The sequence below is a fragment of the Neolamprologus brichardi genome, chromosome 17 (assembly GCF_056152115.1).
Source record: "Neolamprologus brichardi isolate AB-2024 chromosome 17, ASM5615211v1, whole genome shotgun sequence".
NCBI classification, from domain to species: Eukaryota; Metazoa; Chordata; class Actinopteri; order Cichliformes; family Cichlidae; genus Neolamprologus; species Neolamprologus brichardi.
The window spans coordinates 17,940,661-17,965,012 of record NC_142120.1 but is presented as its reverse complement, the minus strand read 5'-3'; the positions used below and the strand labels follow the sequence as shown (position 1 = coordinate 17,965,012).

Genomic DNA, 24,352 nt, shown 5'->3' with positions numbered 1-24,352 from the left:
CTGAGAAGATTGTGGCATTTCATTAACACACACCTAAACGCTCCAGACAACCAAGTGCTGCTCACACCTGCTGACGATTAGTTAATCAAGTCCATTTGATTAGCAGCACCTGGCTGCTCTTAACTTCTATGGAAGCCTTAGCCGTGTACTTGTTTTTCACAGCACTCTCTTTTTCTCATGACAATAACATCCAATAAGGAAAAAAAAAATGTCTCAATAAAGCTGAGCCACCTCTTGTTCTCGCAGTACTTCTTTATTTGGAGTGTGGAAATTACAGTACATCAAAACTCTTTACAGTAACTGAGGATAGTTTGGTGTACAGTACGTGGTAACATATCCCTTTAACACATCATACACAACATACGACACACAGCTGCTGCGTCACATGAAACCAAATACAGTGTTTTTGTTGGCAAGAGAATCAGGGGGGGAAGATGACATGCTATGCAGAAATGACAGATGTTTTCATGATACTACGGCAAAGACTCGTGATTTTAAAATGTGACCGTGGAAACCAGATACAGCAGCTGTGCCAAATGCTTTTTCCCCTTACACTTAAATGAGAAAATAAACTCAAATGAAGTTTTAAATGAGATAAAGAGAGATCATGGAGAGATCTCACTAGAAAGGATGTGCAGCAGGTTAGGATGAGGATAGAGACAGAAACATACTAAATGAATTAACTGATGAACTCTGGATCACACCTGTGGTCCCAGACAGGTGCTCAGACTTAAATTTCAGTAGGAAAAACCATCCATGCGTCTCCAGTGGATTACTGGATTTGCTTCATTATGCTAACAATTTCACAAATTTCTGCAACTATGGAGAAAAACAGCAGCTGTGTGTGAGGCTGGACAATAAAGAAGGAGAAAAAGACTTTTACTGCTAGACAGAGAGAGATCACACTAGAAAGGATGTGCATCACGTTAGGATGAGGATAGAGACCGAAACATACTAAATGAATTAACAGTGTGTTAAGTTGGAAGGAGTACTTTAAGGAGCTGATTACTGAAGAAAATTAAAGAAGATAGATGAAGGAAGTGAGGGGCTATAAAAGTGATGAAGATATGGAAACGTTGTTGGCAGAAGTGACAGAGACGTTCAAGATAGGCCCTTTTTGCTTCCAACAGTAATGGACGGGTTGACAGATGAGTTCAGGCAAGAGTATGCATGGTCTATGATGATTGCAGACAAGACTGATCTTTATTGAGAGTAGAGAACAGCTGTAAAAGAGGCTGAAGAGGTGGAGGTATGCGCTGGAATAAAGAGGAACATAAGTGAGATAGAATACATGTGTGTGAATGAGAGGTGGAATGATGAAGCTGCAAGGAGTAAAAACAGTGGAGGCAGATGAGTTTAAATTCCTATCAACCACCCAAACCAAGAGTTTGTGCACGAGAGAAATGAAGAAGAGATTGCAGGTAGGGCGGATGGAGTGGGAATGCTAAAAACAGCTTGCTTTAACTGTTTTTTTTCTCATCTGTCCCTCTGTGCAACGCACAACTTCCATCAATGAAGATTTAAAAATAAGAAAATGAGAGAAACCTAAAGCTCTAAAGCCAGCTCTTCTGCAGCTCAGCTTTAGACTGAGCTAACCGTATCACATTTAATGACGAATCCTTCTCCACATATTACATCATAGTGCAGCTGTTTGTCCTATATTCGTAACCAGCTCACTTTTTGTTCTTTTTGTTACATTTGAAATTAAATGCGTATGCTTAGCTAAATTAAATGTTAGCTAAGCATAGCAAGCTATTTATTAAGAATCACAAAAGCAAAAGTTTATTTTTTAAGTTGCGCCATGAAAGAAAAAGTGTGCTCCTCTGGGCCAACTTGGATAATGCATGAAAAACAGAAGCACACAACATTCACCTGACTGCAAGCATAAAGAATTTCCTGTTTTCCTGAATTCATGAGACAATTGGGGCATCTGAGTTTTATAGATGGTGCTGTTACAGGCTATTAGCTGGATAATGCAGTGTTTCTGAAGGCATCAGCTGAACTAATAATACCTCAGGATACAAGCAGCAGCATCTAATTCGGGCTGACAAACACGCCCGTCTCCCAATGTTTCCAATCTAAGCCACAATAAAACTCAGCCAATAAATCAGGCAGGGGGTAACAAATTCAAGCACTTAATAGATATATGCACTTCTGAACTTTGAAGAAGTCTTGAGAAAGCCTCAAAATCAAAGATAAGAGATTCAGAACAACTGGATGTCTTTATGTCAAGTGAAGTGCAGTACACATCTGTGAATTTGGCAGTTTTGTCATAAACCGATATAAAATGAATAATATGTGCATAAATACGTGAAAGGAACCAGAATCCTTTCACAAGATAAACCAATCTCACAAAAACTGAGGATATTTTATAGGTTTTGACTAAATTACAAATAAGCTATCAGAACCTCTTCTCTTTCAGATGCAGCATTATTAAGCGGTGTAATGATTGTCACACTGCAGTAAATGCTGTCTGGATTATTTGTATAAGTCTGACTTGTATCAACTTATCAGGTTGATTTCTGAGACTTGAACTGAATTAGAACTTCAAAATTCTCAAAGGTCATAAGCATACATCATAAGAACTGTACTGTGGCTTCTCATGCAGGAATCCTCACTGATTTAGGCAGCTGCATTGCAGTAAAAGCCCAGTGAGAAGCATTCTTGTGGTTGAATACTTGTACTGACAAAATTCAAAGTGCTGACACAGTAAGTGTTTCTGCCTTTGCCTTATAAATCATCACATTTGGAACTACTGTAAAACAAGAGCCCATCAATTCCAGTAACCAGTTTCAGAACAAATGCTTTTTATATTTAGATTAATGTCATTTACACAGCCTTCAAAACAAACTAAGAAAAAATGCCCCTGATCTTCATTCACTCTTGATGACTGGTAGAAACAAACAAACACATGCACAGATTTTAACATTACAACAAAAATGTTAAGTGCTTCAGGACATCATTAGGCAGTTCTTTTCATTTCTCCATTACAGAAATTCTTAGGTATGTCATGTTTCGTGTGTACTTATTATTTTTAAATACTTGGCATAGAAACAACTGGATGGCTATTGTGCAAACTCATAGGAAAAGATACTCCACTGTATTGGTAAATATGGTCCAAGGAAGTCCAGAGGGAAGAATCTGACCACAGCATCTTCACGTTTCAGTCCAGGAGAACAAGCTGCTACTGAAGAGATGTGTATACACTTAACAGATGGAGCCTCCACCCATGGAAATCTTTTTTGTTGTTGTTGTTTTTTTTTAAATCCATTATGGTCAAGAATGACCTGCATAGGCCACAGTGAGGGTCTGGATGCTGTCCCAAGCTCCTCAAATGTACTAATGCAGTGGGAATTCCCCCCCCAACAAACAAAGTTAACACTTAGTTACTTCTTAAACTACAGCTGAGCTTCAATCTTTTAGACCTTATACTGTCGGTTATTATTAAGTATTTTTCCTAATATGCAGGAGGCAACATGGTGCAGTCAGGACTTTTCATCGCCTGCCCGTCAGTCCGGCTGCACTACTGCGGTTGAGGTTGCGGCTGAGCTGAGGGAAGTGGACGGTGGGAGTTCTGGAGGTGGGACCGTAGAGGCCCAGGTTTCTGGCTGCGACAGACTTCCTGGGCTGCTTCACACAAGGGAACGGGGAGAAGACTTGCTGTTTAGGAATGGAGGAGAGCCCCGGGGTTGACGGGGAAGAGGAGACTTGGGATCTAGAAGATGAGGAGATAGAGGAGAGGGAGGGGGTAGAGGGGGAGGAGGTTTTGTAAAAGGTGGAGGAGGCAGGAGGAGAGAGCGCAGATAAGCAATTAGCTGATGAAGAAGGTGGTAAGGAAGAGGTGGAGTTGGGTTTTGGAGTGGAGGTTAGTGTAGGAGAATCTGAGGAAGATTGATCAAGAGAAGGAAGAGCTGTTGGAGAGTGGGGTGTGCTTGGTGTGGAAGGTGATGAAGAAGAGATGCAGGAGTTGGAGGAGTGGTGAGGTGGTGGAGTAGTAGGAGGAGAAAAGCATCTGACAGAGCCAGCGTGTCTTTCTGATGAGTCAGACTCTTTATGTCTGATGGAGGATGGCGGTGGAGGGAGGAGAGGGACTTGGGGTACAGGTTTAAACTCTGGTAATTTGGGTACTGTATCTGGGTTTTGGTCGTTGGGAGAACTTTGATTTGATTCACTCTCTAGAGTCAGGGAGTCCAGCTGCACTACCACATCTGCAACTTCTGCTCCTTTAGTCTCATCTGAACCTTGTAAAGCCTCTTCACATGCTGACCCCGTACCAGAGGAGTCAGGAGACAGAGGTATAAAAGAGTCGCTCGCCTCTTTCTGCTCATCATCCCGTTTATTTTCGTCACTCTGTTTCTCCTCCTGTTCCTCAACCTCCAACTTTGCTGATTCTCTTTTTTCCTTTTCCTCTTCATCTTCCCTGTCCTCTGAACCTCCAAATCCCAGCTGAGCTCTAGCCCTAGCTATATTCCTCCGATGTTGCCGAACATGAGCGCGCCAAGGTGATCCTCCACCTCCTCTGGAGCTTCCTGGAGATCCAGTGCTATTTGAGGCCAGGGAGCTACAGCGCTGCCTGGCTGGGGAACCCGGAGGAACCGGACTCTGGAACAGAGAACTAGGTCGGGCCCCTGGTAAAATGGACGTTGTAGCAGAAGTGGGTCTGTAGCCTCGAGCACTTCCACGTGGTTTTCGGCCCAGGAGGAGATGGTTTATCACTGAACTGGAAGGGTTGAGCTGTGAGGCCAGGACACGGGTGGCAGGACACTTGTCTGGAGGGGAGGTGACAAGAAGGCATAAAAATGACAGAATTCCATGAGACATTTTGACTTACTTTGCCCTTTAACCAGAGAAACAATTTATTTAGCTGACCAAAGTAACTACTACTTAAAAATAAGGCATAAAATAAATTGTAATCTTAAACATAATTTTGTTGTTGCTGTGCAAATCATGACTGCTGCATGCTATCATTATATGAACACCATTAAAATTAGGGGAGAAGATTAAAAAACAAACAAGATAACATGAGCAAAGATAACTAAAACTAGAGCCTGATTTTTGCTCCAGATAGTTATGTTAAGCTTTTGTTAGCCCTAGTTAGCTCCCTTTAGCTCTTAGTAACTCGTATAACCTCCAGATTAAATTAATTTCCATCAACACCTGTTCATTCAAAATAACTGTTAGTTCTGAGTAGTTTCTTTTAGCTTCAATTAGCTCATGGTACCTTCAAACATACGCTTTTAGCTTCAGGTACCTACTGTTTGACATCTAGGTACGGTTGCTCTTTTTGGCTTTCATTTGCTGCCATTACTAATATTGAATAATATTGGGTTCAGATAAGTTCTGCTAGCTTCTTTTACCTATTTTCTGCTCACATTTGTTCCAATTAGCTACCATTAGCCCCTGTCAATCCCACTCAACCCTTTTTAGTTTCCATTAGCCTATGTTAGCTTTAGTTAGCTTCTGCTAGCTCTTCTAGATATCTAGTTTTCTCTCCTGTTAGGTTAAGGCAGCTCCTGTTAGCTCAAAAAAATCTACTGTTAAGTCTTATTAGCTTATTTAGACCCAATTAAACCATTCTGTTTTTATTTCCTCTAGATAACTAAACCTTAACTCAATTTTAACAACTTTTACTTTAATTTTTTATAATTATTTGATACAGAAACCATCAAGTAAAGCTTGATGTTTTAAAAAGTGTATATAACTGCATGTTTTCTATTTTAATAATTTTTTAAACATTTTTTTAAACACTTAGCTATTCCAAGCAGCAATATAAGATATCAAACACTAGGGGCATTCGGAGCTTTTGGTTTATGCAATAATGAGATTCAGAGAAGCTGTGGACTAGAGTGAAAATTATTTTTCTCATATTACATAATATGTACAGTGTTAAGGCCCATCCCCAATGTAAATAAACCATGTTACAGTACAAGCAGGACTTTTTAAAAACAGATTAAAGTGATTTACAGAGCATGTTATGCACAATTTTTTACAGCTGCAGAGGGAAAACACCAAATCTGACTGTAATACTTTTGCACAAGCCTTATAAATCATGTGTGAATACGACATGGAAGGAGCTGCAGCTGCTCATCAAGGTTAGTGTCACGATTACCCAAAACAGAGAAATCCTCCAACATGCAGGCAAAGAATGTGAATCATTGACCAAATCAAGTGTAACTGGAAACATCTGTCACTACAGAGTGTTTTGATAATGTATACTGTACACTTCATATAAGAATTAAAATATTTAAGAGCAGTTAAATGTATACAAATATTATTTATGCAAGTAAAGGATATTATTTATACATAGCAGTGACAGGTGCCTCCAAATAAACATTCAGAATACATATATAGGTGGTTGATTGTGTATGTCACCTGTAACCAGAGCAAAACCATCACCAGTTGTTGTAGCTACAGTAGTTCATTTTCCACACTTATTTTTGATACAATATCAGTTATATAAAAGTAGAGTGTGACACCCGTTTCCAAAAGGCTCTCAAAATACCAAACAACTGTCAATTTTAAAAATAAACGCTTTCTTAGCACTGCAGACACATGTGTGCACTGCACAGCATTTTGAGAGCATCATCTATCTGCAAAACCGAGCCAACGAAAACCAGAATTTTGTCAAAATCAATCATTTTTATAGATATACACCGCTAGTAATCATTCAGTGGTCTTGCAAGATTTCCCCAGAAGAATTTAGCTCTCTGCTTGTATTCGTTGTGTCTGTGGTAAAAATCTGTTGATTCCAATAAAGACCATTTCTAAAAAGTCGAACACCAAAGATTGCTCAAATAATCCCCAGAACACCCAATTTCAGAATGGCTGTTGACACAAGTACCGTCAGGGTGCTGCTCAGTAGTGCTGCCACTCTGTTTGCTGGAAGCCCCCTGAAGAACCCCTGGACTTGTGGGCGCTACAGGTCCAGGTCCTGTGAGTCACATGTCACAATCATCATCAACAGCTGGCTTTTTGGTTTCTTTATTCTCATCCATGTGTACCATTTCACTGGCATTTTATTTATTAAAGGGGACCCATTAGTCTTATTTTCAGCTCCACATTTATCTTTTAAGTCTACTAGAGTAGCTTTGCATGATTAATATTTAAAAAATTAGCCTCATCTATCTTACCATCCTGTCTGAAAGAAGCAAATTTAGCTCCTCTCCCTTTTAAGGCAGCCTTCTGACTAGTTAAATGTCTTTGCACTGATAAAACGAGGCGTTTCACTGGTCTTGCACACGATGTAAAATTAGTTTGAAATCCCTGCTCTAGATTTTCACGGTCTAGTGAGGTTGCTGTTGAAGTTCATTTCAGTCATCGATGTCATTTAGTCGTGTCAAGTATCTCATCCCACGGTCAAACAGACCTCGGCTAGTGACAATTGATCTTTGGAGGAATATATATATGGTTTTTAATTAAATGGTAAATGGCCTGTATTTATATAGCGCTTTACTAGTCCCTAAGGACCCCAAAGCGCTTTACATATCCAGTCATCCACTCTTTTATATTCTAAAGCTTGGGTGTGTGCTTCCTTTGATATATGTGTATTCTCTCCTGCCTCCTTATAATGACAAATACTACATGAATCTGTGGGAAAAGCTGAGCTATATCCCTAAAATGACCATATTTAGGGATATCCCCTAAATATGACATCATAAAGACTAAGGAGTAGAAAAAAACTGTCTAAAACTGCTTAACTGAAGCCTGAGCTAGCGTTTCACAGGTATTACTTGTACTTGCTGACATCATTACTTGAAACTTTGGTCATGTTTGATACAAGCATGCATAATTGTAACAGACAATAGGAAACGTATAATAGGTCCCCTTTAAGAAATGTTCTGGTGTGTGTCTCAACAGCAGAAACACACAAAAGATTTATGCACTGAAGAAAAAAATGTAAAAACATCCTGAAAAAATAAATAATGAACATAATGTAACGCTTTTTTTTTTTTTTTTATATGAGTGTCTTTGAGCAAAACAAAAGCTCAAAGACATTCATCATCTTGGTAAACCTGCTGTGTGAATGCTGTTACTCATTTCTCACTCACCTGTGCGGATGTAGAGTTGCATAGCCTGTTGCTGCTGCCGTCGTTTGATGCGTGCGTATTGCTTCTTCAGGGCGTAGATGTCGGTGCTCATTCTCTCCATCATCATGCCGTTAATGGCCGCTTGATGATCTGCTCTTGCACCTCCTCCTCCTCCTGATCCTCCACTACCAGCCCCTCCTCCTCCTCCTCCCACTGCTCCGGGGCTGAGCTCTGCGATGCTTCCCTGCTCGCCTCGCTGGTCTGAATGCAAGAATACACGTAAAACCAGAACACATGCTTAAGTATTTCCGCTTGTTTGGATCTATTTTATGACTGAACATGAAATAAAGTGATTAGAGTCAAATTAGCTGGTGGTTCAAAAAGGCAGATGGAGCAATTTAAGCAGAATATACAAAACAGACCAAATCCAACGTGCCTTTTTGGCTCTTCTTAAGCTCCTTTTCATACTTATTTACTTGCCCAGTTTGGCTTTAAATCAAAATCAGCTGTGCACTAGAAACATCAGATTTAGTACAAGCAAGAGAAAAAAAGCTGCTTGATGCTATCGATAGATGATAACATCTGGAGCATTTACTTAAATGTACACAACATGCTGCATTGTCTGATAGTGTTTGTCTGATGGAGTCTTCATATCTGCTAAAGTTACAAGTTTCAAAGACTTTCAAAGTAAGCCCAGTGGGCTGAGTCACTCTTTCCTGTTTTCTTTGCCTCTGATGGCATCGCAATCATGGCGCTTTTAGACAAGCAGCCTTTGAAGATGACATAAAGTGCATTTTGTTGAGTGAATTATTGTTTGTTTTCTCTTCAGCTTCACTGAAAGTTGGAAATTATTTTCCATCTCAGCTCTTCCAGCAGGACGCAACGAAAAATCCCCGCCAAAGACAAGCAGCTCAGTTTGTTCACTGTAATTACTCTGCTGTCTCAGAGCCCCTGTGCAGGCGATTGATTGATGTTCTTTTCCTTCACATTGCTTCCAAATATAATGAGCAGAGTTTCCCTTTTGAAGTAGGTCAAGTCAGTTGTACTGAGATCTTCTTATGAGGTTAAAAGTTCAGCTCAGGTTTGGAAAACAGCTTTTACAGATCTTAACCAATGTTTTTAACTAAAGCCCCCTGGCTGGTTTCAGCTTTTTCATGCTTGCGAGAGTCCTTGAAGAAGCAGGAAGTGGGGATTTGTCTGGAGGAAACAGATCAGAGTCTGGCAGTACTTAGAGTCATATTAAGGGCAGGACACGAGGATTTGGGGCAGCAGTCCATCTGGAACTGCTTGGCTCCTGACTGCACCCACACTGAGGGTCACCATTTAAATCCCGTGTGTGTGTGTGCACTGACCTTTGAGATGTTTCTGGTATCTCTGTAGCTCGGGGGCCAGTAGGCCACCCAGGGGACCCAGACAGCCGAGCGCAGTCACCACAGAATCTTCATCGTCCATGTCGGCATCATCATCGCTCTCCCAACTGCCCAGACCACCACTGCAAGAAAACCATCACCACCACCACAAAATACACATGTTTATGTGTACAAGAGGCGAGATCTCAGACAGACAGAAAAAGAGTGTAAACACACTTTTGGACTGAATGTTTTGGTTTTCTGAACATTTGCTGACGACCAACATTTTACTGTTAATGTTGAACATTAGTGTCAGTGAGCAGAGTTGCACTGCTTTAATTTACAATGAGTTAATTCTGTATTAAAATTATAGTTGGTGATTACAAAGAGGCTTTACTGCTTCCTATACCGTGCTATTTTCCTTCTGAAAGTAGTGACCATCAGTATAATACAAGCATCTGTCCCATGGTCATACCTCCAGGTCATCACTAGCGCTCACATAGAACATAAAAATGTCTTTAAGAGTAGTAAAGTGGAAAAATATTGAGTTGTTTTTTTGTTTTGTTTTTTAAACACAGCACTATTGATTTTCTGAGTTTAGAACAAACCTTCCATTGGATTTCACTGAGGTAGGGAACGGAGTGATGTTGTAGGTGTATTTCTCTCTTAGCTCGGCTAGCTGAGGGAAGGGAAACACCGCCATGGAGTAAACCTCCTGACAGACACAGAAAAGAGACAGGTGAGAAAGCCATAATCACAACATTTACAGCATTCAAGTAGTGAGTGTGAAGTTTGCTCACTACCTGCATGAGCTCTGTAGGATCGATGAGGTTGTGCTCCAACATCTCTTGAGTGAGACAACCCATGGTGCTGTAAAACTCATCTGCTGTCTGACAGTACTCTATCCTCCTGAAGAAAGAGGAAGTGAGAGAACCAAGGATGGGTTCATAATTTGATTTAAACCATCAGAGATGTGGGATGCATGTGAAAAGTTGATTAGTGAATTTTATTCATGTCAGAATTTATCAACAGTGTTAGCAGAATATTTTATCACTTTAAACACGCCTATTGCAAATGGTTGTCTTTTATTTTGAAAATTAACCAGATTAACAGTGCTGTTCCCATGTCTGACGTCCTGCCCTCTTCATCTGCTCTGTGAAGCTTCTGCAAAACAATAGACTTGAAGGCATTTTGAGGGACTCAAAACCATCAAAACCACTTTCCATCTGATATGTGGACTCACATCCTGTTTGGATGCAATCAGCTCCAGCAGCTGAAACCCCACAGGGTGCATTTCCAGGGTAATTATTATTAATAAAATAGAATAGCAAGGGTGATATTCGCTTTCAGTGGATTTTTAATACCAAGGGAAATTAAATTCTCTTGCAATCACTGAAAAAAAATTGGGTGGAGTTATGTAGCGCAAAGCTACATAACTCCCTGAGCACCATGCATGAACTGCAGTCCTGGACACAGAAGAATATCTTGATTATTTTGTGATATTTTCTTGAGATGCATGGTGCTCAAGGAGGTATGTAGCTTTGGGCTACATACCTCCACCCAGTTTGTTTGTTTGTTTTTTTTAAATATTTGAGTTTATATTTTATATTATAATATTCAGTGCTTGCAAGAGAATTTAATTGCCCTTGCCATTAATAAGCAGCAGAAATTTGCTTCCTCTAAAGCAGGGGTGTCGAACTCCAGGCCTCAAGGGCTGGTGTCCTGCAGGTTTTAGATATCACCCTGGGTAAACACACATGTTGAGGAGGTCATTTAGCCATTTAAATCAGCTGTGTTGGATTAAGGACACATGTAAAACCTGCAGGACACCGGCCCTCGAGACCTGGAGTTTGACACCTGTGCTCTAAAGGGTCAATAGGATATCTGGGCTGGATAGCGTAAGGACCTCAGTCAGTTGGGAGGGGCCCGAAGCCTCTACTCTCTACACACCAAAAGAAGTAAGCTGAGGTCTGTAGTTCAGGCTTCTGACTGGAATGCCTCTAGGTGAGGTGTTTTGAAAATTTCCAAATGGGAGAAGATCCTGGCGAGAACCTGGACTTCTCTCAGCTGGCTTAGGAATGCCTCAGTGTCCCACCAGAAGAGCTGGAGGTAGTGGCTAGGGAGAGCTACTGACCCAGATGCATGAATGGATGATGTGAAATGTCCAGTTTTCCCCTATCCTAAAGGGCTAAAAAAAATCTTGATATAAAATCTACTGCAGCAGCCAATCACTTTTTAGTTACACGTAAGCCACGCCCCACCTGTGTTCATAATGTGCATGCATGAGTAACACTGCAACCAAACAGCCAAGCCACACCTGATGTAACATCTGCAGCAGAATTAACAAAACATACGTGTTTGGGTGTGTTCTCTACACCAGGTGTGACTGCAGGTAGGTTCACTTACTCTCCCAGTCTCTCCCAGATGGCGAGACCAACTCGAAACAGCACCTCTGACCCCTCAAAGAAAACAGAGTCCCAGATCTTCAGCACGGTGGGTGCCGGCAGGCAGGTAGCAAACATGGTCAGAAACCACTGCATAGTGAAGACGTTGGTCAGCGGAGGCTCGTAGCTGCCTGCAGCAGAGAGGCAAACAGACACTAAACATACATGAAAAAGTTCTTAGCCTCTCTGTAGGATGAACATCTAAATAGTTTACAGACTTTGTGACCAAATATTCCATGTAGCAACTGTACCTCCAGCTTCTCGGTTGGCTGCTTTCTGAAGGTGGTGGAGGTGCTGGGAAAGCCTCGGCAGCTTTAGACGCAGCAGGTCTCTGAATACCGCCATGTCCACTGACAGGAGGAGACAACAGAGTAAGAAATCCAGCGTGATGAAAAGTTAATGGTATTCATTAATCCTCAGATTAGATCCCCAGATCCACAGTTTTTAAATTTACATAACTATTTTCATTTTTCACTGGAAAAATAAACCCAATTTGATATAAAAATTTGTTCTGTCAAGTCCATTAAATCACTAGTGTTTTCACATCCAGGTAGGACCCATCTGCTGATTTAGACTCTGGGGACGTCGGTCGGTTTTGTAGGGCTTCAAGTGTTAGTGGATGAAAGAAATTCAGATTAAGCTTCTCTTTTTTCCCTATTTACAAATTTACAAAAAAAAATAAAAAATGAAACAACCTTAATTTCAATCATACAATAGCCAACCCCCGGGGCCTGGCCCTGGATAAGAGGGTGGAGGGAGGGAGGGATGGATGGATGATAGCCAATTACATTTCAGGAAATACAATATACGACTGAAGCTGAGACGTCACTACTCCAGGCCTACGTGTGGACTACAACATACAGGAATGTGTTTATGGAGATTATTTCATCTCCAAATCAGATAAATGTACCCAATGGAGTAAAAAAAACAAAACAGTCATGACTCTAAATGCAGACAGATAATCTCCTGCATCTCTAATTGCTGCTGCTCTGTTAAGCACTCTGTATCTGCCCTGATGGAGTTCCTGCAGTTTGGTGTCCACTTTCACATTTTTACATTTGGCACGACGATATTGTCATTAGCATCTTTTTAACACATAAGTGTGGAAATTAGATATTATGGCAGCCAGTATAAGTGTAGTGTCATAGGCTGTTTACCTGATAACGCTCGCAAGTTGTTGGCAAAATAACTGTCAGGCAGCACTTTATCGATAAGATAGATCATCACCTGGATATAGATGAGTGGGGAAAAAGAACAAAAAATAAATAAAAAGCATGGTTTAAGCACGGTTATCATCATTCAAAGCAAATTAAGCTACTTAAAAATGTTTTATTTTAAAATCCACCAGCACAGCAGACTAAACTCAATGACCTGAGTTTGATTATATGGTTAGATTTTGGTGTATACCTTCAGTGCATCACTTTCATTGCCTTCTGTAACCTCCAGTATAAGAGCAGCCAGTACATTGAATCCTTGGCAGTAACCCACATTTTTATTCCAGCGGGCGTATGCCAGAAGCACCCTCTTCAGCACCACCCTGTCTTGTTCCCCTTCCTGGCCACAATAAGAGCTGCAGCCTGTCCTGTGTAGATCCTGTGGACAAAAAGGAACAACAGCTTGGATTATTTTATTACAAAGACGTGCATTAACATTAAACAGGATAAATGATGACTAGACTTTGCCCTGTTTACGGAAACAGCCGTTCCTCTGTTGAATCAATGAGTCAGTGAGGAACAGCAAAGATCTGCAACGACTCAGCTGACAGAGTCATCCTGTGTTCTGACGCACAAGTCATCAGCAAACAGCATCTAAGCAGGTACACCTTCCAAGAAACACATTATATTTTATTGGTAGCTCTAATAAACTGTTGAATGTACATAAACAGCCAACACGGATGTATGCACTCACAAAAACAGCTCATCATAGCTCAACAGGTTGAGGAAAAAATGGTCAAGGGAAAGATGGAATGTTAATAATTATAGGTCTTGAATCCAGCGTAGTACTAAAGTTTCAAACACAGACTGAACTGAGTGGACTAAATGCTAGTTTGATGACACCCAGTCTGGAGGAATAATTTACCTTTAATATTCTGAGGTCTACATCATCGCTGACATAAGAACTAAGCCTAGCCCTTAGTTTTACAGAAAAAAAAAAAAAACTTTACAGGAATAAATGAAATTTTTAAATTCGTGTCAATCACAACTTTTTAAGTTTTTAAGGCTTTTTTCTCCGATTGTCAGGAAACATTTCAAAACCGCATCATACATTCACATATTCTCATAGCACAGGTTCAGGGGTTTTGTGTTAGGATTACATGTCATCAACACTAATAATTTAAACAGATAAATGGATTAAATACATAATGGAAATTCTTGCCTTTGACAGCCTAGTTGCAGTTACAAGTTTAATTTGAAGTTGTAGATTATCCTGGACATTTCAATATAGGGGTGACGCGCTTTTAGCACCACAGAATGGCTGTATAAGACGGATGTAGCTTCAGGGTCTCCATCCATATACATCCTAGTGACCGCATCCATCTTTTATGTAAAATGTATGCTAGGAGCCAGCCTCAAGTGGCTAATTACGGAACTGCAGTTTTGGGCATTTCATTTATCAAACCCAGGAGTGGACCTTTCTTTTAAAGATACAGGATCCAAAATGTTTAGAATAAAAGAGCTGTATGAATGTTTGTATGTAGTACTGAAGTGCTTTGAGTGCTCCGTGGAGTAGTACCATGCCCCTGCATGTGACCCTGAACTATGTCTACATTACACTTCAAAAGGTATTCAATGGTCTGCCTGTTCTGTATTTTATGCTATATGCTGCAAATACAATTTGGTTACCTTGACAATCTGGATCCCAAGGGAGTCATCATCTGGATTGCTGCGTTCATTAAAGGCAAAACGAAGAGTCTTCTCCCAGTCAATAGAGATACTGTGGAGGTACTGGTCTGCTAAGGTTAGCCAAACCTGGATAATGACAGCAGCAGCTAATAAACAATGAGCCAGTCGGTGCTGTGGTTTTTGTAGCAATCCAGCCAACATTTAAATGGTACTTTTACTTCAATTGGGAGCCCCTGTTCACTGTGACTCCCATTGTTTTACATCCACGCAAGAGAAAAGCTTTTCATTTTCTGACAAAATGAAAGTAATTGCTTCCATTTCTTCATACTTGCATCAAAAAAGATAAAACTGGGATGTGAGATGAATGGAGCATAGATAAAGTACCTCTACACGCTGTTCTTTCATTCCACGCTTTCTCTCTCATGACTGTAATAACTTGGCCCGAAGGCTGACGACAACAAAGTGAACACACGTTTCTTGCAATAACACAGCTGGGCTCTCGCTTTTATTTGCTTAACACCCCGATGGCTTCAAAACACGACTAGAGAGGAAAAATGTGTAACGTGTTGTTTATCAAAACACCTTTTTATATGGAAGCAATTTTGTGCCCAAACAGAGAGTTTTACTCACTGAGTATGACAAAGTTCTTACAAAGCTTATATTTGGGTGGTTAGAGCAACATACCCTGTTCCTCCATTCCTTTGGTATCCCAGTTGGAAGTCTTGCCACAGCTTTGAGGGCATCGTACCACTGTGGGGAAGAAAAAGCACTCAGTTTAATTATTTTATCAATGAAAATACCCAGAATTATAATTTTTATATGCTTACTCTATTAAAGAAAAAGGAAAAAGCTATCAAGTCTCACTCACTATATGTCCATCTTCTACATAGAGTCTATGGCTTAAACATGCACGTAGTGGAATGTAAACATAATTTCAGACCAACAGCTTTAAAGTGGTAAAAAGAAGATGTATCAAGGAAGGATATTTGTGGTATCGAATAGAGTTACTGGCTTAATAGCATATAGATTATATTCAGTGCAATTACATTCATCCAACTTTATATTTAGTATGATGATTAATGTCACTGGTTCTCTAACTGGTTCAAGTGCGCTTAAAGACGTGTAGTTATTTTATAATGAAGATGAACTGAAAAGAAAAAATATATATTCAGTATTAGTATGGTAGACATTTTTATTTTAACATGTCTATTTGTCTAAATTATGCATTGCTAATATGGGGGAAGAGGTATCTGCAGAATAATCTGAAGGTGTACTTAATATATGAGCAGTGTATCGTCACCCCTCACCTGCTGAAATCCATTCTTTCCCAGAGATGGTTCAATGGTAAACTTCAGCCTTGTGTCAACCCCTACAAACAAACAAACAAACAGCTGGTTAGAGGCACCTTCTACTTGATGTTCAGACTTTTTTCAGATACAGAATTGGTTTTTGTTTAAATGTGTACACATGCACAGAAATGTTATCTGGAAATCGCACACTTAAAACATAAGGTAGTTAATGAACCCAAGTTATTGATCTTCATAATTTAAAACCCACATTTATAAAAACGTTCCAGAGAAACATTTTCCCCCGAACACCTTTGTGTACTTCTCATTGCACTAAACAATCTGCTTAATGTTTAATGTTAAAGATCTTAAGTTTTTCTGCTAGTTTTAGTCAGATACACCCAATGGCAAAATGGCGGAGTTTACACATTTTCCCGTGTATCCAAATGAAAAATGGACATCTCATTTCCCGACTGTGATATTTTTTTGGTTTGCTTTGGAGCTGTGGGTTGCTCTCCACTTCCTGGTAGTGCTGAATCCGCGTTTCAGTCTCCATTTCACTGCTTAAATATCGTCTAAAACCTCCTTTACAGCATATTACAGCCCCACGAGAAGACTACCCGGAAGAGAAATTCTCATCTGAAGTTAAGAAGCCGTAAAGTCCTGACATGCCAGTTCTCTCGGCTCAACGCCAACAGCTCCGACTACGGCCATTTGCCTTCCCGTCCCCATCAAGCTCAGCCTCTGGAGGATTTGTGTCTCTCACACGGGACACCTGCGTGGTTTTTCTCTACGATGAAACTCCGAACATAAGAAATAATGGCTTGTAACCTGAACGGTCCGCTTCTGCCGTTTTGTCGTGCGCCATTATGGATGAGCGCCGTTTTATTTTGCAGTGTCCTCTCGGGGCTTCGGGAGAGGATTAACGCGGAAAACCCTCCTACTTCCCCGTCACAGATTAGTCTAACGCAGCCGATTCAGTGTGGATACAGAACTGCAGCTAAGGCCGGCAGCAGCAAAGTTCAGAGGGCAAACTTAACCGTTTCTCCACAGTGTACGTGACATAACCACGGTAAACACGAACACAAACAAGGAGAGTGTGAAATGATGGGATAAAAGAAGAGTCCGCGATTCAAATCTTATTCTGAAAGTCTGTAATTTGATCGATTATCAAGGTAAAGGTAACAAACCTCCACCCCAATACAGCAGCGGTTTTAACAATCTCTTACACTGCCGCACGTGCCAGAGAACCGTCTCAGTTTTATTTCAAACCTGGAATCTACTTATTCTTACTTTCACTGCGTCTCGTTTAGATTTCGACTTACTCTGTTACCCCCTTTTCTATTTCAGTGATCTCGAGTATTTTTAAGGTTTTTGTCTTATTCCATTTTAATTGTCAATTCTACTTTAATGAGCTATGCTATAAATTTTTTCCAGCCTGTATCATAATGATTTCCAAACTAACAAGATTCAAACTAAATGTGGGTCAAACAGTTTTAGTGGGACACATTCATGCCTGGCATTTTAATATATGTATCCAGCCATGACCTTTTGTCGCTTACATCACATTACTGTATTTTCATTTACAATGTGCTACAGTTCACTACTGTAAACTGTACTGTAATATTTACATATTACAGCCATTTACTATAGGAATTACATTATAATAATGTTTAATGACAAAAATCAAACCCAGTGCATGGGGTTGACAAATATAAAAATATTTTACTCCCATTATAAGTAAATACTATGAATGCAAATCAACAGCAACCCCAGCCACTAAAGGTGTGCCCATTCATTTTAGCACCTGGTGTCTGCACAACACTTTCCCATGACCTCATATGCCATATATACCATTTCTTTGGAAATAAATAGCTTGTTTTATGTCACCTGCACATATTTGCTAACCACATGTCTGATGCATCAAGACATCCGCAAATACACAGAAAATACGCCAAGTCACTCATGACTGTTCAGCTATGCTGGTTAATCATCTCTTAAAACGACTAACACACAAATTATTGTTTTAAACAGTCCTGGGATCCATTCTTAAAATGTTTGTAATACCACATTAATGCTTAACTGTACGCTCTTGCTGTGCCATTATTTTGATAATCATAATTGGAAACATATACATTTCTTGAATGTGATCTTTTTTGGCTTAAGATATGTAAAGTATGATTTTTTTTTAAAAAAATTGCTGCACCCACATGACCCAAATCTCCAACAACAGCGTGGACTTTATTAATATTATTAGATATTTCAGCCCAACATTTCGTAGTATTTTGGCACGTATCCCTTTTTTTTTTTTAGCGCTGCTTTGCCTGCAGATGTTTAAAATAAGCCCATATACTCGAAGGTCACCTGGCTCTAAGGTACACAGCAGCCGGGGTGCACTCCTGGATATCCCGTTGCGCTTCTTCAGGACGCTGCTGATGATGTTACCGACCCCTCCCGAGCTTTGCTGCCGCTGCTTCACGCCTGCTCTCGGCCTTCTGCCGGCGGCGGGGAGCCGTTCCTGTCTCATCCCGGAACCAGAGCTGTAAAAGCGCTCAGTTACCTCATCGTTTGGTTCCGCTTTTACAGGCACTCATTTGGTGGAGGGCTAGAAGACATTCTTGCCGCTCCTCCAAACGCTCCCCTGTAAATCAATCGATTAAATTGATGTTTCAGCCTTCTTCCGGTGATGTCTCGTTCTTCTGATTTATTCCGGAGGAAACAACATGTCTCCGACGTATCAGTGAGTGCGGTACTAAATCACACAGCACGCCATGTTCAAAGGCTCCAAGTGATGCATTAAACATAAGAAAGGTCAAAAATAGCCGAAAGTAACAGTTTGTGCTCCTTTAGCGCCGCTGATGCTGCACGCCTCCTCATCCTCCTCCGGTATGGCGTCACCGGGAGGAGGCGCACGGACGGAGGGATGCGGTAGGATGGAGAGACATGTGGGGCAAGATAAAAGGATGAGGTAATGGTGGAGGAGAGCGCATGGAAAGGGGAAGCGGAGATTCAGTTTTGTAACCCACTAAATCCTAGCGCACCTAATACAACAATGTCATCTCGCTGCTTTCATCTATGTAGACAAAGAAGTCACATTTCCTTTCACAGTGAACTGAGATGAGCAGACAGCAGCTGGCAGACTTTATCTGACAGCAGGGCACAACACTTCACACGAAGACACAGAAGACCTGCAACCAAGTAAATGCCTTTCTAGTACGGCAAAGATTAATTCTCAGACAGGAAAACCCTTTCTGGGCTAAGGTCAAGTGCCAAAAAGGCAAGGCCCTTCCTTAAAGTAGCAGCTCATAGATACAAAGATACACAAGAGTTTTTTTCTTCCACAAAACTTTAAAGTACACAGTGAAAAGAACGATTACACCCTTTTTCTAAAGATTTTCGGCATTGGGTAACTTATCCCAGTGTTTCCCAACCTTTTGGAGCCACGGAACATATGTCACATTAGAAAAACCACACGGCACACCACCAAACAAAAAACATGTCACAAAAAGGATATTGATCTTTTGACAGGCACCAGGCATAGCGGAATTGCCTCGGTTTGTCCCCAGTATACCCCCAGTACTTTTTGCTTTCTTCTGATCACTACTCATGCTAGGGCCTTCATCTCGGTCGGAATTTTCTCCAGGACCGCTGTGTTGTCTCACTCGCAGCATCACTATTATGTAATTTCTTCTGCGTCTTCTTCTGTTTTACTGGCAGTTGGCAATCCATTTGATTAGAGCAGGTAGTTGTACCGCCCTCTAGTCGAAGAAAAGGTAATTGTTCTGCCCGTTACTCACGCCTGTCGCTTAGATTACTAATCAGGTGGAACCAAATAATCTTCCCTGGCACACCTGATCATTTCTCATGGCACACCTATGTGCCACTGCACAGTGGTTGGGAAACACTGACTTATCCTACAATTCAAACAGAAAGCCTTTCCTAAAATGTGTAAACTCTCTCCTTCCGTTTAGTTATCCATCTTCATAAACGTTCTACCAACAAAACGTGGCCAGCAATCAAAGAAATGTTTGCAATGAAAATCAATGATGCTGGCATTATGATTCAGCCCTAACAGGTGCAGTGAGTGCTTCCTGAGTGGAAAACATTTAGTCTAAATGAAATTACCTGCAACAGACTTTACATAAAAATAAATCAAGGCCTTTGTGGTGAAACTGTTCAGCTGGTAAAGCTTCATGATGAATTACCTCAGCTCTGGATGTTTATGTTCCAAGAACAGCACTAATAACAAATGTGTTTCTATCATGGAAATCTATTTTGGGGCTGTACACATCTGCTCATGTACAGAAGCTGCTGTTACACAGCAGACAGACATCATTAAAAGATACTTTAAGATAAATAGTTAACTGATAAATCTTTAATGTCCCAGTTTGAAAAAGCTCTTTCCAGCCCTCAGGCAAACATGCCCAAATTAACTGAAATTTTAATTGGAGTCAGGAAAAGTACAATCAAACATTTTATGAACTAGTACGATGCAGATGAAAAATTATACCACACATGATTCAACCTGATTACATTTTGACAGCATTTTTCCTGCTTTGCCTGCTGTTGATGTTAATATTAATAGAAAAAATATTTACGCATTACCATAGCGACCAAAGAGCATTAAAGGGCTGAGAGGAGGATGTTACTCTCAATGTTGTTGGCGCATTTCAGGAGTACACAAAGCAGGAACTCCAGCAACACTTGAGGAAGAAGAACAACTTTAATAATAGACCAACGCGTTTCGGCTTGTGGCCTTCATCAGGGTCCAGGTACCCTGATGAAGGCCACAAGCCACAAGCCAAAACGCGTTGGTCTATTATTAAAGTTGTTCTTCTTCCTCAAGTGTTGCTGGAGTTCCGGCTTTGTGAATTCTTTTATCCTCTCCATGCACCTTGGAAGCAGGTGAAGTTGTGCCAGAAATTTTTTTTGCTGCATTTCAGGAGTACACTGCTAATAAAGTTACACAGTGAATTCGCATTTATTATTACATTTACAAAATACCACAGTTTGTGTCTTGGTCGTATCATTTTATTTTGTTGCATTTATCTGCGACACCTTAAAAGCCGGTCAGTGAAAATATTCTTTGACATTAAACCGGTCCATGGCGCAAAAAGTATCAGGACCGCTTGGGGACCCTAGCATGAGTAGTGTCAGAAGAAAGCAAAAAGGGTATACTGGGGACAAACCGAGCCAATTCGGCTATGCCTGGCGTGTGGGGAAAAATTATCAATATCCTTTTTGTGACATTTTTGTTTGGTGGTGTGCCGTGTGATTTTTCTAATGTGAAATATGTGCCGTGGCTCCAAAAGGTTGGGAAACACTGCTCTAATGCAGAGACACACACACTCACACACATCCTGTAGTAACAGATGGTCTGTTTTTCCCCTGTAGGAACAATTAGACCATAAATTGCTATTTGTTATGAAGTCATAATCTTCATATAAACACGTTCATGTCATTTCATGCAATAAAAAGTAATAAAGCATTGACTGAAATTTATTGTTTAGTATTTTCTATGTCACCAGCAAAAATGATTCAGCCAAATCACAGCCTTTGCAGTGTTCAACAGGAGCCATATTACCATATTAATGTTCTGTGTTGTGCAACTGACCACCTAGTGTACGACTGGCCTGGTCATGAAGTCTGTAAATGGAAAGCAGCACTGGAAAGCTTATATTCTGCTATAGAGACCATGATGGGAGCCAATATGATGCACAGTGATGGAAAAGAACAGTCTCAGTAAATGCATAATAGCTATTATGCATTTAAGTATCCATAACTCAAAATTTCAACTTATTAACTCAAACTTTTGAGAAAAGTAACTTGAAATTTCAAGTTAGCGCTGCTAATCAGTAATCTACGTGAATTACATAATTTCCTTGTTACCTGGAAGCTGAAGCCCTCAGCTACAAATGCTACAGCTAAGCTACCAGTATTACAGCCAGTCATTAATGCCCAAATTGCTGGATATTTTCAGCGTGGCTTCACAAATGATGAAATCCTTGTTTTATTAGCTGAATCACATGGTATTACTATCAACAAACGTACTTTCAAAAGCGCCAATTTGTTGTGATTCAGTTTTGAGTGCGCATTCCACAGATTACTGATTGGCAGAGCTAACTCGAAATTTTGAGTTATGTACTGTACTTCCGTACATGAGGCTGTTACAGCATTTAAAAACTGCTTATTGCCTGGTATAAGAAGGTAAAACAGTTTTGGTCTCACCTACACTAATTTAATTAAATTAACTGGACATCTCCACTTTCATACATTTTAAAGATTATTATCATTACTTTTTTTGTTATTTCGGCTTCTTTTTGGATCATAAATTGGCATGTTTTGGTTTAAACTCCATTTCTCCTGTTGTTTGACAAATTTGGTTTGGATCATGTCATCCACAATTTGGACCTCTCAGTTTTAAGTTGTTGCTCTAGTTTATTTGCACCTCCAAAGACCAATGAACCCCTGAGACATGCAGACACAATCCTTTCTGTACTTTCACTCTGAGAATTTCAGGGTGAATTATTTCACTGTCATTTCTGCTGTCAAACTTACTGTTTCCAAGATGTAAAAGATAATCAGTATAGTCAGGATATTCATTTTCATGCGTCTACCATTTGCTTAATTCACAACCTGCTTCTTGAAAATATAAAAACTAAGAGTGTAATTTTGATACTTCAGGGAGTTTGACTACAAAGAAAAGGTCCTACAGGACGAGCAACCTCAACCATCTAAACCCCAAAAAGGCCACAGAAACAAGGCTGACATGTGACCATTTAAAAAAACAAAATGGCTCTCATGTGTGTCTGCATCTGATTTGCAGAAAAGGACAGAAAAAAGTGAAATTAGTAACCATATTTCATTTGCTGTGTTGTCTGGTAATTATTCAGGTTTCTGTAGGAACGCCCTCCATTAACTGCCATTTCTTTTTTTTTTTTTCCTTTTTTTGAGCGACAAGCTTCTCATGATTCATAAATTGGTGGCAAAAACATGGAAACCTAAAGTTTCCTCTTAAAAGTGAATCTTTGACCTCTGTTCATTTTTTCAGTGAAATGAAATTTAAAAAAACAAACAAACAGGGAATTGACTTTCAAACGAAGGGTTGCTCTGAAAATCTAAATGTGAAATTCAATTAATGTACAGCGTTACACTAAAGCCAATCAAAATGCAGGATACTTTCTGAACATAACAGATAATATAACATATAACATAATATATAATATGGGCGAGTAGGACAAGGGAGACAAAAAAATGGTGTGCAGGAGAGACACCTGAGCACCCTTACAAGACCTGTATAAATGTATTTTTGTTAAAATAAATTGAAAAAAAAAAACCCCAAAAAAATTCTACTTTATTTCTCTTTCATGATTTATGATATCGGACTAGGACATGTGTCACAAAAATATTTTAGGTCCTTTCGGCACCCATCCATAATTATTTTGTTTCCTTTTTTTCTATTCTCAGCTTGCATGGAATTGAAACAGCCATCCTTAATATGGTCATCTCACCTTCTACCTACCTGCTGTTCAAACCTAGTGCTTACGATGGGCAGCCAATAAGAACAAAGAACACCTTAACAATAGAGCAACTAAAATAGCCTCCTTCAAAAGACACCAAGATTCAGCATGAGATAAATACAGATGATTTTAAACCATGAATCACATGAATCCAGTGAATCACACAAAGCTACCCTAGATGAGTCCAAACAAACATCTGGAGCTGAAATGGACCATAATCCATAATGACCAATAACTAAATAACACGCCATAATGGAATTAGTGTTAACCTGTAGATTTTTTAAGAGGTACACTGTGTTAATACACACTCCTGAATTCAGATGAAATAAACTCATGAGACTTTTCATAATTTATTCGAGAGAAAGAATGTGAATAATGATAAATATAATTTGTGTTCATTTTCAGCCACTCATATTCATATAATTTCTTGAAGGATGGTGCAGATTTTGTGGTCTTCCCAGCTCAGTGCAGTCAGCTAAGAGGACCTCCACCTGTTGTTTCACACAGTTACACCTCCTGTGTCACCCTGCCTGGTTTGCTATTACATAAAAACAATGAGTGTATAGTCTTACGTCGTTTTTGTGACACGGCCTGAAGAAACGCTGTGATAATGTCGTAGTTCTTCTGCAGTTTGTGGCAAAGTCGGTCCCGTCTCTTCAGCTGGCGGATCAACTTGGCCGACTGAAGGCCTGTACGATATTTCACCTCCTGGATGATTGAATGCAGCTCCTCTGGGGCTGAAAACAAACACAGAAAAGAGGTGGTACAAACTCCACACAAAAAAAACAAACCCTGGCTTGATGGTAGAATTGAACTCAGCCCATTTTTATTGTGAGGCAATATTGCTAACCACTGCTCGACCTGTGCTGCCCTTACAGCATTT

At 40.1% G+C, this 24,352-nt stretch overlaps 1 protein-coding gene across 5 annotated transcripts in view; it reads right to left on the bottom strand.

The window, feature by feature from the left end:
- Positions 1 to 240: 240 nt before the first annotated feature.
- Positions 241 to 24,352, bottom strand: part of tbc1d30 (TBC1 domain family, member 30) — a 29,248-nt gene continuing 5,136 nt past the window's right edge. Inside the window, exons 2-15 of one of the 5 annotated variants that reach the window (XM_006780912.3) lie at positions 24,042 to 24,206; positions 15,971 to 16,032; positions 15,348 to 15,413; positions 14,664 to 14,789; positions 13,228 to 13,413; positions 12,978 to 13,047; positions 12,072 to 12,170; positions 11,783 to 11,951; positions 10,180 to 10,285; positions 9,985 to 10,091; positions 9,380 to 9,519; positions 8,049 to 8,288; positions 6,842 to 6,931; positions 241 to 4,769 (exon numbers count right to left, since the gene is read on the bottom strand). In XM_006780912.3, coding sequence (XP_006780975.1) covers positions 3,496 to 4,769; positions 6,842 to 6,931; positions 8,049 to 8,288; positions 9,380 to 9,519; positions 9,985 to 10,091; positions 10,180 to 10,285; positions 11,783 to 11,951; positions 12,072 to 12,170; positions 12,978 to 13,047; positions 13,228 to 13,413; positions 14,664 to 14,789; positions 15,348 to 15,413; positions 15,971 to 16,032; positions 24,042 to 24,206 — 2,900 coding nt within the window. In that variant the 3' untranslated portion in view covers positions 241 to 3,495. Of the gene's footprint in view, positions 4,770 to 6,841; positions 6,932 to 8,048; positions 8,289 to 9,379; positions 9,520 to 9,984; positions 10,092 to 10,179; positions 10,286 to 11,782; positions 11,952 to 12,071; positions 12,171 to 12,977; positions 13,048 to 13,227; positions 13,414 to 14,663; positions 14,790 to 15,347; positions 15,414 to 15,970; positions 16,033 to 16,617; positions 16,760 to 16,780; positions 17,116 to 18,313; positions 19,280 to 24,041; positions 24,207 to 24,352 lie in introns of those variants that run through there. The other 4 variants (XM_006780914.3, XM_006780915.3, XM_087830466.1 and 1 more) reach the window with 4 other exon arrangements.